The 15,542-nt window shown below is 39.4% G+C and overlaps 1 protein-coding gene across 3 annotated transcripts in view; it reads left to right on the forward strand.

Annotated features, from left to right (window-relative positions):
* Positions 1-15,542, forward strand: part of TRPC3 (transient receptor potential cation channel subfamily C member 3) — a gene marked incomplete at both ends in the record, with an annotated part of 80,145 nt that overhangs the window by 43,099 nt on the left and 21,504 nt on the right. Inside the window, 5 exons of one of the 3 annotated variants that reach the window (XM_082838595.1) lie at positions 1,310-1,574; positions 5,592-5,787; positions 7,109-7,318; positions 8,550-8,597; positions 10,815-10,898. In XM_082838595.1, coding sequence (XP_082694721.1) covers positions 1,310-1,574; positions 5,592-5,787; positions 7,109-7,318; positions 8,550-8,597; positions 10,815-10,898 — 803 coding nt within the window. The remainder of the gene's footprint in view (positions 1-1,309; positions 1,575-5,591; positions 5,788-7,108; positions 7,319-8,549; positions 8,598-10,814; positions 10,899-15,542) is intronic. The other 2 variants (XM_082838596.1, XM_082838597.1) reach the window with 2 other exon arrangements.

Consider the following 15,542-nt stretch of genomic DNA (forward strand, 5'->3'; position numbering starts at 1 on the left):
TTGTCTAACCCTCATTTTACAGATAAGGAAACTCAGGCACAGAGTTTAAATGCGTTCTGATTGTAAGGAATAACTCTTTATAAGTACACTGTGATACGTACCAGCAGCGTGTTAACATTATTGAAGAAGGCTGAGTGCATGCTCTAAAATGAAGGTGCACGTTTTACACATTGTGAAATTTAAACAGATTACCTCTTATTGTCAGCAAGCAAAGATTTTTATATACTAAGGATCAAATGAGCAAGTGATTACCACTTATAATTAAGGAAATAGCTTAGATTGTATTTGTGTGTAACATATATCTTGACTATTTCAGTACCTTCTTATTTAAATTTACTTGTGTGTGTCTAATGACTGTCATCGGGAGGAATGGAAATTTGTGAATTTAGGCTTCACTCTTTACTGTGACTTTGATCAAGTTTTTAACCTTTCTAAGTCTTGGTTTCTGCATCTTTGAGAAGAGAATAATAACCTCAGATCCATAGAGTCATTGAAAGCACAGTGTCTGGTACATATTAAACATTCAATAAATGTTCATTTTTGTTGTTGTTGGAAATGTCTGCAGTGCACCATCCTTCTGGGAGTGACCCAGTTCTCACAGAATTAACCACATAGTGTTTTGCTGATCTTCCAGGGAAATGAGTACCCAGTAGTCTGCTGTGAACTTACTAAAATAACCTTGAAAGGGGTGTTGGGGGTCCTCATTCAGAATCTGTTGCCAAGATTTTTGCACCTCAGTAGCATTTTATACTTTCCAGGAACCAGCTGTGTTGCTCAGACATCACATTGACAGCACCATTGTGATTCAGTGACATTCTCACTTCTTATAATATGACATTTTACTTGCATAAACTGTTAGATGACCTAGTTTTCCCATGAACTAGGGAAAAGAAGATTTGTGCCAACTGAGCCTATAGGATGATAAAATAGCCGGTCAATAAGTCTGGTAACTGAGGGGACAAATCAGTCAGGTCAGTTGTTTTGTCATCCTGGACACAGTCTGTATCTAATGAAGCGTTTTCACCTCTTTTTTCATCTCTTGTACTATATTCTGCTTCTGCTCAATGTGAAGTCAGCTTTGTATCTTTATAATAGCGTTTCCTCCATTAAAAGAAACCATATGAATGTAGAATTCATATGTTTCTGGTTTAACCTGAAAAATAGTGCCTGGACAGTTCATTAAATGTAGAGTAGTTTCAATTGAGATAATAACCACCTACCTACAAGGTAGATCCTATTTAAGGTATTCCACGTAGTTAGCAATGAATAGAAAGTTCCGTCTTTAATCTTTGTCTCTCTTTTCTTGCAGCCAGAGATAAATGGCTCCCTTCTGACCCTCAGATCATATCTGAAGGTCTCTATGCCATAGCTGTTGTGCTCAGCTTTTCTCGGATCGCCTACATCCTCCCTGCGAATGAGAGCTTCGGCCCCTTACAGATCTCTCTTGGAAGGACTGTGAAGGACATATTTAAGTTCATGGTCCTCTTTATTATGGTGTTTCTTGCTTTTATGATTGGCATGTTCATACTCTATTCTTACTACCTTGGGGCTAAAGTAAATGCTGCTTTTACCACGTAAGTAAAACATTTTACAAAAAAAGGTAGGATGAAGGGAAATTCTAACAAGTCTAGATGAAGCAAAAAAATTTTTTTCAATGATTGTCATAAAGATGTTTTTAAGAGCAGGAAAATAATCCATTAAACATAGTTAGTGCCTCAAATAACAAATGTTAGCGAGTATGTGGAGAAAAGGGAGCCCTTGTACACTGTTGGTGGGAATGCAAATTGGTGCTGCCACTGTGGAAAACAGTATGGAAGTTTCTCAAAAAACTAAAGATAGAACTATCATATGATCCATCAATGCCATTCCTGGGTATATATAAGAAAAAAAAAACAACACAAATTCAAAAAGAGACATGCACCCCAGTGTTCATAGCAGCGTTATTTACAATTGCCAGGATATAGAAACAAACTTAAGTGTTCATCAACAGAGGAATGGATAAAGAAGATGTGGATAGACTTGTGGAGTGCGCTAATTGAAATAAGTCAGAGAAAGACAAACCATGTGCTATCACTTATATGTGGAATCTAAAAAATACAACAAACTAGTGAATATAACAAAAAGGGAACAGACTCAGAGATGTAGAGAACAAACTAGTGGTTACCAGTGGGGGCGTGTAATAATCGGGGGGGGGGGCTAGGAGGCACACACTATGGGGTGTAACATAGGCTCAAGGATGTACTGTACAGCACAGGGAACATAGCCAACATTTCGTCACAACTGTAAATGGAATATAACCTTTAAAAATCGTGAATCACTGTGTTGTACACCTGAAACTTATGTAATATCGTACATCAGCTATACCGAAAAAAGAAAAAAAGGAAAGGGATGGAGAAAACCTAAGAAAACAGAAAACAGAAACAGTGCTTGTGTGAGATTACATTGCTCCAAAGGCTCATCTCTTTGAGTTTAGTGAATGTTTGATCACAGAGTGGATCAAAACTCAGGGAAATTCTAGATAAAACTAGCTATTTTAAGAGAATTGGGTAGCAAATTTTTAATACTGGATATCTCTTACATTATGTATGACATTAAATTTAGTTTCATCATTTTGTAGCCATTACTATTATTTCAAAAAGAAGCATTGGCTTTTCTTTTTTTTTTTTTTTTGACTGCAGTGGGGCTTCATTGCTGCGTGCGGGCTTTCTCTAGTTGCAGCGAGTGGGGACTACTCCTCGTTGTGGTGTGTGGGCTTCTCACTGCGGTGGCTTCTCTTGTTGTGGAGCATGGGCTCTAGGTGCGTGGGCTTCAGTAGTTGCAGCACGCAGGCTCAGTAGTTGTGGCACGAGAGCCCGAGAGCACAGGCTCAGTAGTTGTGGCGTTCGGGCTTAGTTGCTCCGTGGCATGTGGGATCTTCCTGGGCCAGGGATCGAACCCGTGTCCCCTGCATTGGCAGGTGAATTCTTAACCACTGCACCACAAAGGAAGTCCTGGAGCATTGGCTTTTATGTTAATGTATCATTATTCAGTACAGGGAGTTGAAGAAGAAGAAATTATAACTAAACGTTGTACCGTCCACTATACAGTAGTACCACTTCCTTCCTTTGATCATACTGACCTCTGCACTGGAGGCCTACCTTCCGCATGAAGTCTTCCTTGAATGAGCTTTTTTAGTGATTGTCCCTTTAAGTTCCCTCAGCATGGAGAAGTCCACATTGCCAGATCCTCTGTCACCCATTGCTGTTTAGCGGTCAGGGAGGCGGGCCCTCCGTCTGTACTGTGGTCCTTCCAGGTGAGGAGATCAGAAGGTCCTCCGTGCCGCCGTTTGTACCCTCTGTGCCCTGTAATGCCACAGCTGAAAACAAACTAGACCTTCAGTAAGTTCCCTGTGGACTAAAGTAGAATATCCAGCCCTTCCAGGCATCTAAATTGTTTTGAAATGAATTTTTCCAAGTAGTTAATATAGAGCAGATCGTAGGGGTGAAAGAGAACTGAAACTCACTTTATTGATGAAAAAAAAAAATTCTGTTTGAACCCAGGGGGGAAGGACAGAGAGATCCTGCCCACAGTAGTACCCCTTTGACCTCTATGAGAACTCATCTTATACACTACATTTCGTCACTGCTTTGTGTGAGGAACCTGGCAACACGATATGGTGGAAAGACCATAGGCTGGAAAATCAGGCAGACCTGGCTGTGAATGCAACGTCTGCTCTTTTCTAGCTGTGGTCTTTGGTTAAGTATCTTAACATTTCTCAGTATTAGTTTCTTGTTTTCAAAATAAGTATTGTAGGGGCTTCCCTGGTGGTCCAGTGGTTAAGATTCTGTGCTTCCACTGCCGGGGGTGCGGCTTCAATCCCTGATCGGGGAACTAAGATTCCTCCATGCCCCGTGGTGAGGCCAAAAAAAAAAGCACAATAAGGTTTGAATCAGGTCCTTGTAAGGATATGGAAGGTAATTTATGTAAAGCCCCTTGCCCGTAGTAGGAGCTTAGGAACTGCCAGTGTCCTCTCCTTTTCCCTCCCCCCCCCACCACATGTGTGGATTCTCAGGAATCTATATTCCCAGCGTTAGAGGTGGGAAGGTTTGCAAAGGAAGAGGAGGGAGTGGGGACACTTTGTGATGCTGTTAAATTCACGGCAGGAACAAAGAGGCTAATAGTCTTTCTTATTCTTCCTTTAGCATCTGTGCTATAACATCACATCATCAAATGTTTCATAATCGAGAGTAACTCTACAGGAACAGGAACCTTTCCATTGAACCCTCTGTCCTCTATAGAACCCTGTATAGAAATTGTGTCTAGCACAATTTCTATAACGTAATAGGTGCTCCATCGATATTTGTTGAATGATTGAATTAAACTAGTACTAAAACCTGCAAATCTATAAAATTGTTGTTTAGCATCTGTTGTCACAAACCAAAAAAAGTACTATTTCCTTGAAAAAAAAAAGGGCTTACTTTGGAACCCTCCTTTTTACTGGAATTCTACATGTGTAACTGTTTAAGGATTATTCTCATGGTTCACAGATCAGTGACTACCACTCGGTTGTATGACAAAACCAGCCAAATTCAGTCGGCATAGTTCATTTAAGGGATACAAGTAGGTAATTAGTCTGGGGAGGGCTTAAGTGCCAACTGCTGTGATGGAAGAATCAGGAAGTAGACTATATAAATGAAGGGAAAAGAATAGGAATCTTTAATTCTGTTGCCTTCTCTTCACTTCCACTTAAGTAAAACTTTTAGGTAGGTAATGTATTCTTGTGGTGAAAAATACATGTAGAACAGTATCTACAGTGAAGAGCCTGTTCCCTTCCTCAGCCTTGGACACCAGTCTCTTAGGTTCTCCTTAGGTACAGAGGCAATGGTTTCTTTGGTTACTTTCAGAGATGGTTTTTGCATAAACAAGAATATAAGAGTTTGTATACCCCTCTTTGTTATTAAAACAGTAGACTATTTCACACTTGTTACATCTCATTTTTTCTCTAATATATCTTGGATATCATTTTATATAAACACATAAAGCCAGATATGTCTCATTTTTTTCCCAGTGGCTGCATAGCAATCCATTTATAGATGTACCAGAATTATTTACCCACTCTTCTATTGATAGAGATTCTGTTAGTTTTCATTCTTCCCTGCTGCCATGCTGCAAGGAATAAGTTTGTACATACTCTTTTTTGAAGTGGGTATATAATTTTAATCCTAATCTTGTTCTACTCCAGAAAACCTGACTTAAATTCCTAAACCACCTACAAAGTCAAACCCCAAACTTCCATCCTTCTAGGAAAAAGGAATGGGTATTGGGGCACGACTTCAACTTTCACCTGCCAAGCTCAGAAAATTTTCACTTGATGATAACTTAAAGAAAAACTAGGTATCGGCACCATTTAATCACCAGTTCCTAAAAACCTGAGAGAAAATTTTCTATTAAATATTATAACAAAATTGTTATGATCGGGGTATTATGATGATAGTTTAATACAATAGCATTTTACAACTGGGCAGTATTCAGACCTTAACTTGTTTTTACTTTTGACTTTTTCATACTGAAAACTGTTTATTTATTTACTTTGTACCTTATTCTTTCAACAGTGTAGAAGAAAGTTTCAAGACTTTGTTTTGGTCAATATTTGGGTTGTCTGAAGTGACTTCCGTTGTGCTCAAATATGATCACAAATTCATAGAGAATATTGGATACGTTCTTTATGGAATATACAATGTAACTATGGTGGTTGTTTTACTCAACATGCTCATTGCTATGATTAATAGCTCATATCAAGAAATTGAGGTAAATCTGCTTCCTACCCACTGTGTCTGTCCTTGCCATTTCGTTCTAATAGCGCACTGTGTCTGCTTTTGTGCCCTGTGCTGGAGCTCCTGATCTCGTCAACAAAGAGGCTTAGACCAAAGCAGGGCCTTTCTCTGTGTTTTCCATCTGGATAGGTGGTAATACACCTTCTAGTATATTCTAGGAGCACAGCAGGGTCCTCATGAATTTACCATCACTCTGCCTTCTCTCAGGGTGTATTGCTGAATTAGTGTCTAGAAGAAGTATTGGCCATAGGGAAATTATTCTCTCCTATTTTGGCCAGCCAACCATCTGAAAGATCCCAGTAGAGGAATTACTAGGTGCCTGGTAAACTCTGATGATGTTCTTTATCTAGTCAGAATTTTTAGTATTCTAGAAATCACTTTATTTTTGTTGGGGATTGGGCTCGATTTGGTGCCTTTCTTCATCACTGTATATATATTTTCTTATGTACTCCAGTTTAGTGTGCTGTATCTCTTTAGTGCTTTACTGTTTGTTGAGTCCATCGAGTCTTTCTATCTGTGTTTTAGAAACACATAAGATAGTGTTCTCAAAGCAGAAGTTAGGTCCTCCAGAGTTGAAAACTGGTACTCTGAACACCTGCTTGGGTGTAGTAATGGCAGACTGGGCAGTGTGAAATGACTGAGCCAACTTCTTCCAATCATGGACCGGCTCCGTTTCTTCTCTCCATTCTTCCTACCAGATAGAATGTTTATGCCCACCACCAGGGGCAGCACTGAGGATAAAAGGAGATTAAGACAGACATAGGCCACTGAGGGCCTTATGTGACATTTGAGTACACATGGCAGACACATAAACTCCAAAGTGCAATTCATCTGAATGCTGCTGTCTTTTTCCTTTGCCCTTTATAATATGCTGTGTCTACAACCTGGCTTGGATGGGTGTAGATGAGGAGGGGAACGGAGAACTATTGTTGAATACACAGAATTGGAGGGGGTGGGGAGGGAGGGAGGAATTAATCTTTTCATCCTTCCTCGACCCTGAATTTTTCTTGTGCTTATGCTTTGTTTTTTGGATAGGGGACAGGAAATTCTGGTTAAATTTCAGTGGGTACAGACAGAGGCATATGGAAGAGAAAAAAATTTTAAATATCATGAAAATGATATTACTTAGATATTATATAGCCCAATAGAGGTAATATGCAGATAAATGTATATATGCCACTTTTGTATTTCAAAAGCATAATGTATGTTCATTGTTAAGATCCTACTGAAATCAATTACTAGACTTTTTAGTTTTTAAAATCAGTTGTTGTATTTTTTCTGTTTTTGTGACACAGGATGACAGTGACGTAGAATGGAAGTTTGCTCGCTCAAAACTTTGGTTATCGTATTTTGATGATGGAAAAACATTACCTCCACCCTTCAGTCTGGTTCCTAGTCCAAAGTCATTTGTTTATTTCATCATGCGGATCATTAACTTTTCCAGATGCAGAAGGAGAAGGCTACAGAAGGATATAGAAATGGGAATGGGTAACTCAAAGTCCAGGGTAGGTATCAAAAGCTTACTGAGACCTGAAGATAAATGTTTTGTCTTTCTCCTTGTCTTTTGACGTTTGTTCAATAATATTTATGTGTGAACTTAGAAGATGTTGAAAGTAACTGTCCATTCCATAGTCTTTCATAGACTAATACTTAATGTCTTCATAATATATCAAGAAGTCACTTAGTCTATGCCTTGTTTTTGGTCAGAATTTCATGTAAACTACCAAATTAGAAACAAACAAACAAAAAACTTCTTTAACTTGTTAAAAGTAAACAGAAAAGTTATTGCTAGAAAACACTTTGTTTTTTTTGTGTGTGTTCCATGCTTCTCAATTGTTATTCTGAAATTAAATAGTTCTATCCTCATATTTTTCTCTTGGTTGTATATATAGTTCACCACCAACATATTATTCTTATTTGTAGAAACCCTTTATTGGGCTAAATAATCGTTTTTCCTTTAATATCATAAACTTGATACAGGCTTAAGAGCACCCCCAAATATTAACCATAAATGCTCCCTTTTATAAATAATCAAGAATGGTTTGTTCTTGAGTCACACTAATTGAGTCAAAGTATTTTAACAAAGATGAGTTCCATGCTAGCTCTTAGTATCAGGAATCAGGAACTTAATTTGCAGAGGTAGAATTGGTATAGGAGACAGAAGGATATTGGCAGAACCTCAAATAATAGGGAGTGAAGCAGACAGGAGCAAAATTAAAATATAATTTTGCCTAAAAGTTGTGAAGATGGAGCCCACAATATAGCAATGTTACCTCCACGAAGTACATATTTTTTCTCAATTGATGCTGGGGAAAAAGACAGGATTAGTGCAATTTAATTTCTCACTTTTTAAAAGAGATGTGCATTTCCAAGATTTGTAATACTCTACATTTAACTCTTCAAGAAGGTAGCCTTTTAAACCTTTTTTGTTTGACCTGAATATGGGCTCTTAAGGCTCTTAGGTTGCAAGACAGTGATTGGCTACGATTTCAAATAATATCTCACTGTATACTGTGAGAAGCAGCATAATGTAAGGAAGAGAGCCTTGGCATTAGACCTGGGTTTCAATTCTGGCTTAAGGCTTATTAGAAAGTAACATGGATAAATCACTTCATTACCCTAAGCCATAGTTGTCTCACCTGAAAGAGAGAAAACTTCACAGGGTTATTGTGAGGAGGATACGAGAGGCACAAAATTCCAGCCTCGACAAATATCAGTGCCCTTCCTCATTCACAGTTTACAAAGTGCTCTGCCGTACATTTGAACCTCATGCAACGCTGTGAGGTAGGTATTATTATTCCCATTTTATAGATAAGACCACTGAAGCCATTAAAACAACTCACCTATGCAAGGTCACAAGAGCTAGCCAGTGTGGGGGTAGTCGTGGAATTGGTGTTTTCCGGCCTCAGAGGTCTAACTCTTTCTGCTGCACCTGGCTGCCTCCTGCCCAGCAGCTGTGGCTCTGGCTTGGTTACTGCCCCGCCTCCTCCCCACAGGCTGTGCCTTTAGCTGCAGCTTAGCTGGTGTCTTAAAGGGGTTGGGTTCTAATTGCCATCCTGGGCAGCTCCTGCTACTGCTGAGATGGACTTTGTTTGGAAGGCAGTTTGTTTCTCTGGGGATTGATTATTATTCTCTGAGGCTTTATTATTTAAAAGGGAAGCTGTTCAAGCATGGGAACTCACAGCTCCAGCACTTCACACCCTCAAGTTTTCTTTCTGTAGGCAAATGATTTCACTGACATTTGACTTCATTCCTGATACTGTCATAATGTAGAAGGGGAGAAACACTAACAGGTTAAGAGGAGCACATTCAAGTTGGCTGTGGCTACCTAGACCCCTGTTATAAAACAAAAACAAAAAACCCCAGCTTGCTCACAGGGATGTGAGGGGGGCAGATGTGTTCTGTTTAGGGTGTGCTCTCCTGCCTGTATTGCAACAGCGGCAGGAAGAATAGCTTTCTTCAGAGACGTTGCTGGAAACAGAAGAAGGTTGAGCACTCATCTTTCAGGAGCCATGCTGCTTGGCTTCCTAGTCTCCCCATATCTGGTTAAAAACTGCCATTTGGGGACTTCCCTGGTGGTCCAGTGGCTAAGACTCCACGCATCCACTGCAGGGGGCACAGGTTTGATCCCTGGTCAGGGAACTAAGATCCCGCATGTGGCATGGTGTGGCCAAAAAAAAAAAAAACCTTTTTTTTTTCTTTTTGCGGTACGCAGGCCTCTCACTGTTGTGGCCTCTTTCGCTGCGGAGCACAGGCTCCGGACGTGCAAGCTCAGCGGCCGTGGCACACGGGCCCAGCCGCTCCGCGGCATGTGGGATCTTCCCGGACCGGGGCACGAACCCCTGTCCCCTGCATCGGCAGGCGGACTCTCAACCACTGCAACACCAGGGAAGCCCTGCTGTTTTGATTTTATTTCTTAAATTGTTCATGAGCTGTTTTTATCTCTTTAATCTTATTAATCTTTATAGATACTCTCTGTGTCCTGAATTTAGTAAACATTTGGAGAAATTATGTTTCTGCTTTTCTTGTTTAGAGGACAGGAAGGAACCTCAAGAAATCAATCTAACGTTTACCTCTAACCTCAATCAGCAGTCAGAGACTGACCTCTAGTGGCAAATAGGAGAATTAACTTTGTTAGCGGAGGTTTTCTCCTGCCACAATCGAAAGAGGACAAAACCGGGAGGATCCTTACCTATAAGTGCCACTTCCTTCCCTTCTAGTATCCCACCGCTTCCTAAGTTATGATGGTGGGAAGACAGGTGGTGGAGTGAATACATTTTCTTGGATAAAGGGCCCTGCCTTTGAATCACACTGTATAGGTAGCAGCTTATCTGTGAATAAGATGCAGGCCCTGTTCACATACGTGAAGGGTAGACAGTAACGACAGTCTCCTCTTGCTTTCTGTTCTTACCCACTCAAAAGTTAAACCTTAAAAAGAAAGAGAAAAGAAAAAAAGCCAAAATACCTTAGTCCAGTTCTCTCCAAAGTGTTGAACCTGGCACAGTGTACTTCCAAGATACTTAGGAAGACGTTTTGTTTTGGCTCATGTTTTAGGATTACAAAATACCAAATGATACCCTATACCCTCTGAACTTGTAGTGTGTATCTGTTCAAGTGTAGGAGAGGAACACAGGCTCAGGAGCAGATAGAGTTGCTTCTGTGCAATTTCTCCTTCTAGATGCCATGAAGGCATTTTGATAAAGTGTACAAGGACCCCAGGAACAATTATGTTTAACACGAGACAACTTTTAAAAATATTTTTTCAGTTAAACAGTTCTATTACAGTACATCTGTCCAACATTTTGATAAATGTGAGCGTGTTGCTCACATTAATTTTTGCCTTTGGAAATATATGAAGTCATTCATAAAACTCAGCTTCCACAAAATGTCCCTCGGAAATGTTGGCTCCAGAAAAGTTATCAGGGAGAATAAAGTAGATTATATTTATGATTTCCAAATAAATGTATTCTAATTTACTAGGCTAATTGTATTTTTTCCTAGTTAAACCTCTTCACTCAGTCTAACTCAAGAGTTTTTGAATCACACAGTTTTAACAGCATTCTCAATCCGCCAACACGTTATCAGGTAAGCATTCATTAGACATATCTCTTTATCTGTATGTAGTTCCATATATGTCTCTGTGTTCATGTGTGTGTGTGTGTGTGCATGTGTTGTGTGTGTGAGAAAAGTGAGTAGAATTATATTCTTCTGTTCTTCAGATGTGCTGTGGGGGTAGAACAGAGCAGAGAAAGTGGTATGTTAGAGGGCGCTTTAGAAATCAGAGTCCAAGTTCTTCCTCTTCTTCTCCTTCTTCTTCTTCTGGCTGTTGTTTTGTTTATTTGTTCGTTTGATTGAGGAAGAAGAGTTCCATTGTGATATTGAAAGCAAAGTGTTGCCACAATTTCCGCGATCACTTTCATACACCTTGAGCTGAGAAAGCAGTGGGAGGTGTGGTATATTAGGAAAGTAATGTTCTCACAGTACAAAAAAACCTGGTACATTTCTCCTGATAATCTGTTGTTCAAATGGAATCTTAGGCTATACTGTTGCATCAGTACTGCTTTAAAATACCTGTTGCCCTTTGATCTTGGATGTGACATTTCAACACTATTTTCCAACTCAGAAGAGGGTATAGTCCTTCCCATCTGGTTGATCACTTTGACTACCAAATCTTTAGATTTCTGTTGAGTACAAGATCACAAGAATGAGGATCAAAGAATTTATAATGAATGGTAATGTCAATTAATGGGTGTACTCCTGTTCATATGATTTTCTTGGAAGCAGCACATTCTGCAAAATTGCTTAGCACACTGACTGTCAAAGTCTTACTTTGTAATGGTTACGTTATGTTCCATTATATGGTTGTATTTAATTGATCAGCCTTCTATTGATGGAAATAGAGGATATTGCCAATATTTAGCTGTTACAAGCAATACAAGTAAGTAACCTTCTATACATGATATTTGAAACGTGCAAGCCTATAGAATTGTCTGGTTAAAGTATATGTGCATTTTAATTTTTTAGCTATTATCAAACTGATTTTCATGGAGCTTGTACCAATTTATGTTCTTTTTTTTAACATCTTTATTGGAGTATAACTGCTTTACAATGGTGTGTTAGTTTCTGCTGTATAACAAAGAAAATCAGCTATATGTATATATATATCCCCATATCCCCTCCCTCTTGCATCTCCCTCCCACCCTCCCTATCCCACCCCTCTAGGTGGTCACAAAGCATCGAGCTGATCTCCCTGTGCTATGTGGCTGCTTCCCACTAGCTATCTATTTTACATTTGGTAGTGTATATATGTCAAGGCTACTCTCTCACTTCATCCCATCTTACCCTTCCCCCTCCCCGTGTCCTCAAGCCCCTTCTCTACATTTGCATCTTTATTCCTGTCCTGCCCCTAGAACCACTTTTAGAACCGTTTTTTTTTTTTAAGATTCCATATATATGTGTTAGCATACGGTATTTGTTTTTCTCGTTCTGACTTACTTCACTCTGTATGACAGACTCTAGGTCCATCCACCTCACTACAAATAACTCATTTTCATTTCTTTTATGGCTCAGTAATATTCCATTGTATATGTGTGCCACATCTTCTTTATCCATTCATCTGTCGATGGACACTTAGGTTGCTTCCATGTCCTGGCTATTGTAAATAGAGTTGCAATGAACGTTGTGGTACATGACTCTTTTTGAATTACAGTTTTCTCAGGGTATATGCCCAGTAGTGGAATTGCTGGGTCATATGGTAGTTCTACTTTTAGATTTTTAAGGAACCTCCGTACTGTTCTCCATAGTAGCTGTATCAATTTACATTCCCACCAACAGTGCAAGAGGGTTCCCTTTTCTCCACACCCTCTCCAGCATTTATTGTTTGTAGATTTTTTTGATGATGGCCATTCTGACTGCTGTGAGGTGATACCTCATTATAGTTTTGATTTGATTTCTCTAATAATCAGTGATGTTGATCATCCTTTCATGTCTTTGTTGGCAATCTGTATATCTTCTTTGGAGAAATGTCTATTTAGGTCTTCTGCCCATTTTTGGATTGGGTTATGTGTTTTTTTGATATTGAGCTGCAAGAGCTGCTTGTAAATTTTGGAGATCAGACCTTTGTCAGTTGATTCATTTGCAAATATTTTCTTCCATCCTGAGGGTTGTCTTTTGGTCTTGTTTATGGTTTCCTTTGCTGTGCAAAAGCTTTGAAGTTTCATTAGGTCCCATTTGTTTATTTTTGTTATTTCCATTTCTCTAGGAGGTGGGTCAAAAAGGATGTTGCTGTGATTTATGTCAAAGAGTGTTCTTACTATGTTTTCCTCTAAGAGTTTTATAGTGTCTGGCCTTACATTTAGGTCTTTAATCCATTTTGAGTTTATTTTTGTGTATGGTGTTAGGGAGTGTTCTAATTTCATTGTTTTACATGTAGCTGTCCAGTTTTCCCAGCACTTACTGAAGAGGCTGTCTTTTCTCCATTGTATATTCTTGCCTCCTTTATCAAAGATAAGGTGACCATATGTTTGTGGGTTTATCTCTGGGCTTTCTATCGATTTCCATTGATCTATATTTCTGTTTTTGTGCCAGTACCATACTGGCTTGATTACTGTAGCTTTGTAGTATAGTCTGAAGTCAGGGAGCCTGATTCCTCCACCTCCATGTTTCTTTCTCAAGATTGCTTTGGCTATTTAAGTTCTTTTGTATTTCCATACAAATTGTGAAATTTTTTCTTCTAGTTCTGTGAAAAATGCCATTGGTAGTTTGATAGGGATTGCATTAAATCTGTAGATTGCTTTGGGTAGTATAGTCATTTTCACACTGTCGATTCTTCTAATCCAAGAACATAGTATATTTCTCCATCTGTTTGTATCATCTTTAATTTCTTTCATCAGTGTCTTATAGTTTTCTGCATATAGGTCTTTTGTCTCCTTAGGTAGGTTTATTCCTAGGTATTTTATTCTTTGTGTTGCAGTGGTAAATGGGAGTGTTTCCTTAATTTCTCTTTCAGATTTTTTATCATTAGTGTATAGGAATGCAAGATATTTCTGTGCATTAATTTTGTATCCTGCTACTTTATCAATTTCATCGATTAGCTCTAGTAGTTTTCTGATAGCATCTTCTTTTTTTAAAACATCTTCATTGGAGTATAGTTGCTTTACAATGGTGTGTTAGTTTCTGCTGTATAACAAAGTGAATCAGCTATACATATACATATATCCCCATATCTCCTCCCTCTTGCGTCTCCCTCCCACCCTCCCTATCCCACCCCTCTAGGTGTTCACAAAGCACCGAGCTGATCTCCCTGTGCCTTGTGGCTACTTCCCACTAGCTATCTATTTTACATTTGATAGTACCACTCTCTCACTTAGTCCCAGCTTACCCTTCCCCCTCCTCATGTCCTCAGATCCATTCTTAGATTCCATATATATGTGTTAGCATACGATATTTTTCTTTTTCTGACTTACTTCACTCTGTATGACAGACTCTAGGTCCATCCACCTCACTACATATAACTCACTTTCATTTCTTTTTATGGCTGAGTAATATTCCATTGTATATATATATGTGCCACATCTTCTTTATCCATTCATCTGACGCTGGGCACTTAGGTTGCTCCCATGTCCTGGCTATTGTAAATAGAGCTGCAATGAACATTGTGGTACAAGACTCATTTATTTATTTAATTAATTATTTATGGCTGTGTTGGGTCTCTGCTGCTGCGCGCAGGCTTTCTCTAGTTGCGGTGAGCAGGGGCTATTCTTCGTTGCGGTGTGCAGGCTTCTCATTGTCATGGCTTCTCTTGTTGCGGAGCATGGTCTCTAGGCGCACAGGCTTCAGTAGTTGTGGCACGTGGGCTCAGTAGTTGTGGATTGCAGGCTCTAGAGCTCAGGCTCCCTAGTTGTGGCAAGCGGGCTGAGTTGCTCCATGGCATGTGGGATCTTCCTGGGCCAGGGCTCGAACCCATGTCCCTTGCATTGGCAGGCAGATTCTTAACCACTGTGCCACCAGGGAAGCCCACATGACTCTTTGAATTATGGTTTTCTCTGGGTATATGCCCAGTAGTGGGATTGCTGGCTTGTATGATAGTTCTATTTTTAGTTTTTTAAGGAAACTCCATACTGTTTTCCATAGTGGCTATATCAATTTACATTCCCACCAACAGTGCAAGAGGGTTCCCTTTCCTCCACACCCTCTCCAGCATTTGTTGATTTTAGATTTTTTGATGCTGGCCATTCTGACTGGTGTGAGGTGATACCTCATTATAGTTTTGATTTGCATTTCTCTAATATTTAGTGATGTTGAGCATCCTTTCATGTGTTTGTTGGCAATCTGTATATCTTCTTTGGAGTAATGTCTATTTAGGTCTTCTGCCCATTTTTGGATTAGGTTGTTTGTTTTTTTGATATTGGGCTGCGTGAGCTGCTTGTAAGTTTTGGAGATTAATCCTTTGTCAATTGCTTCATTTGCAAATGTTTTCTTCCATCCTGAGGGTTGTCTTTTGGTCTTGTTTATGGTTTCCTATGCTGTGCAAAAGCTTTTAAGTTTCATTAGGTCCCATGTCTTTATTTTTGTTCTTATTTCCATTTCTCTAGGAGGTGGGTCAAAAAGGATCTTGCTCTGATTTATGTCAAAGAGTGTTCTGCCTATGTTTTCCTCTAAGACTGATAGCATCTTTAGGACTCTCTATGTATAGTATCATGTTATCTGCAAACAGTGACAGCTTTACTT

Source organism: Leucopleurus acutus (assembly GCF_964270905.1).
Source record: "Leucopleurus acutus genome assembly, chromosome: 4".
NCBI lineage: Eukaryota > Metazoa > Chordata > Mammalia > Artiodactyla > Delphinidae > Leucopleurus > Leucopleurus acutus.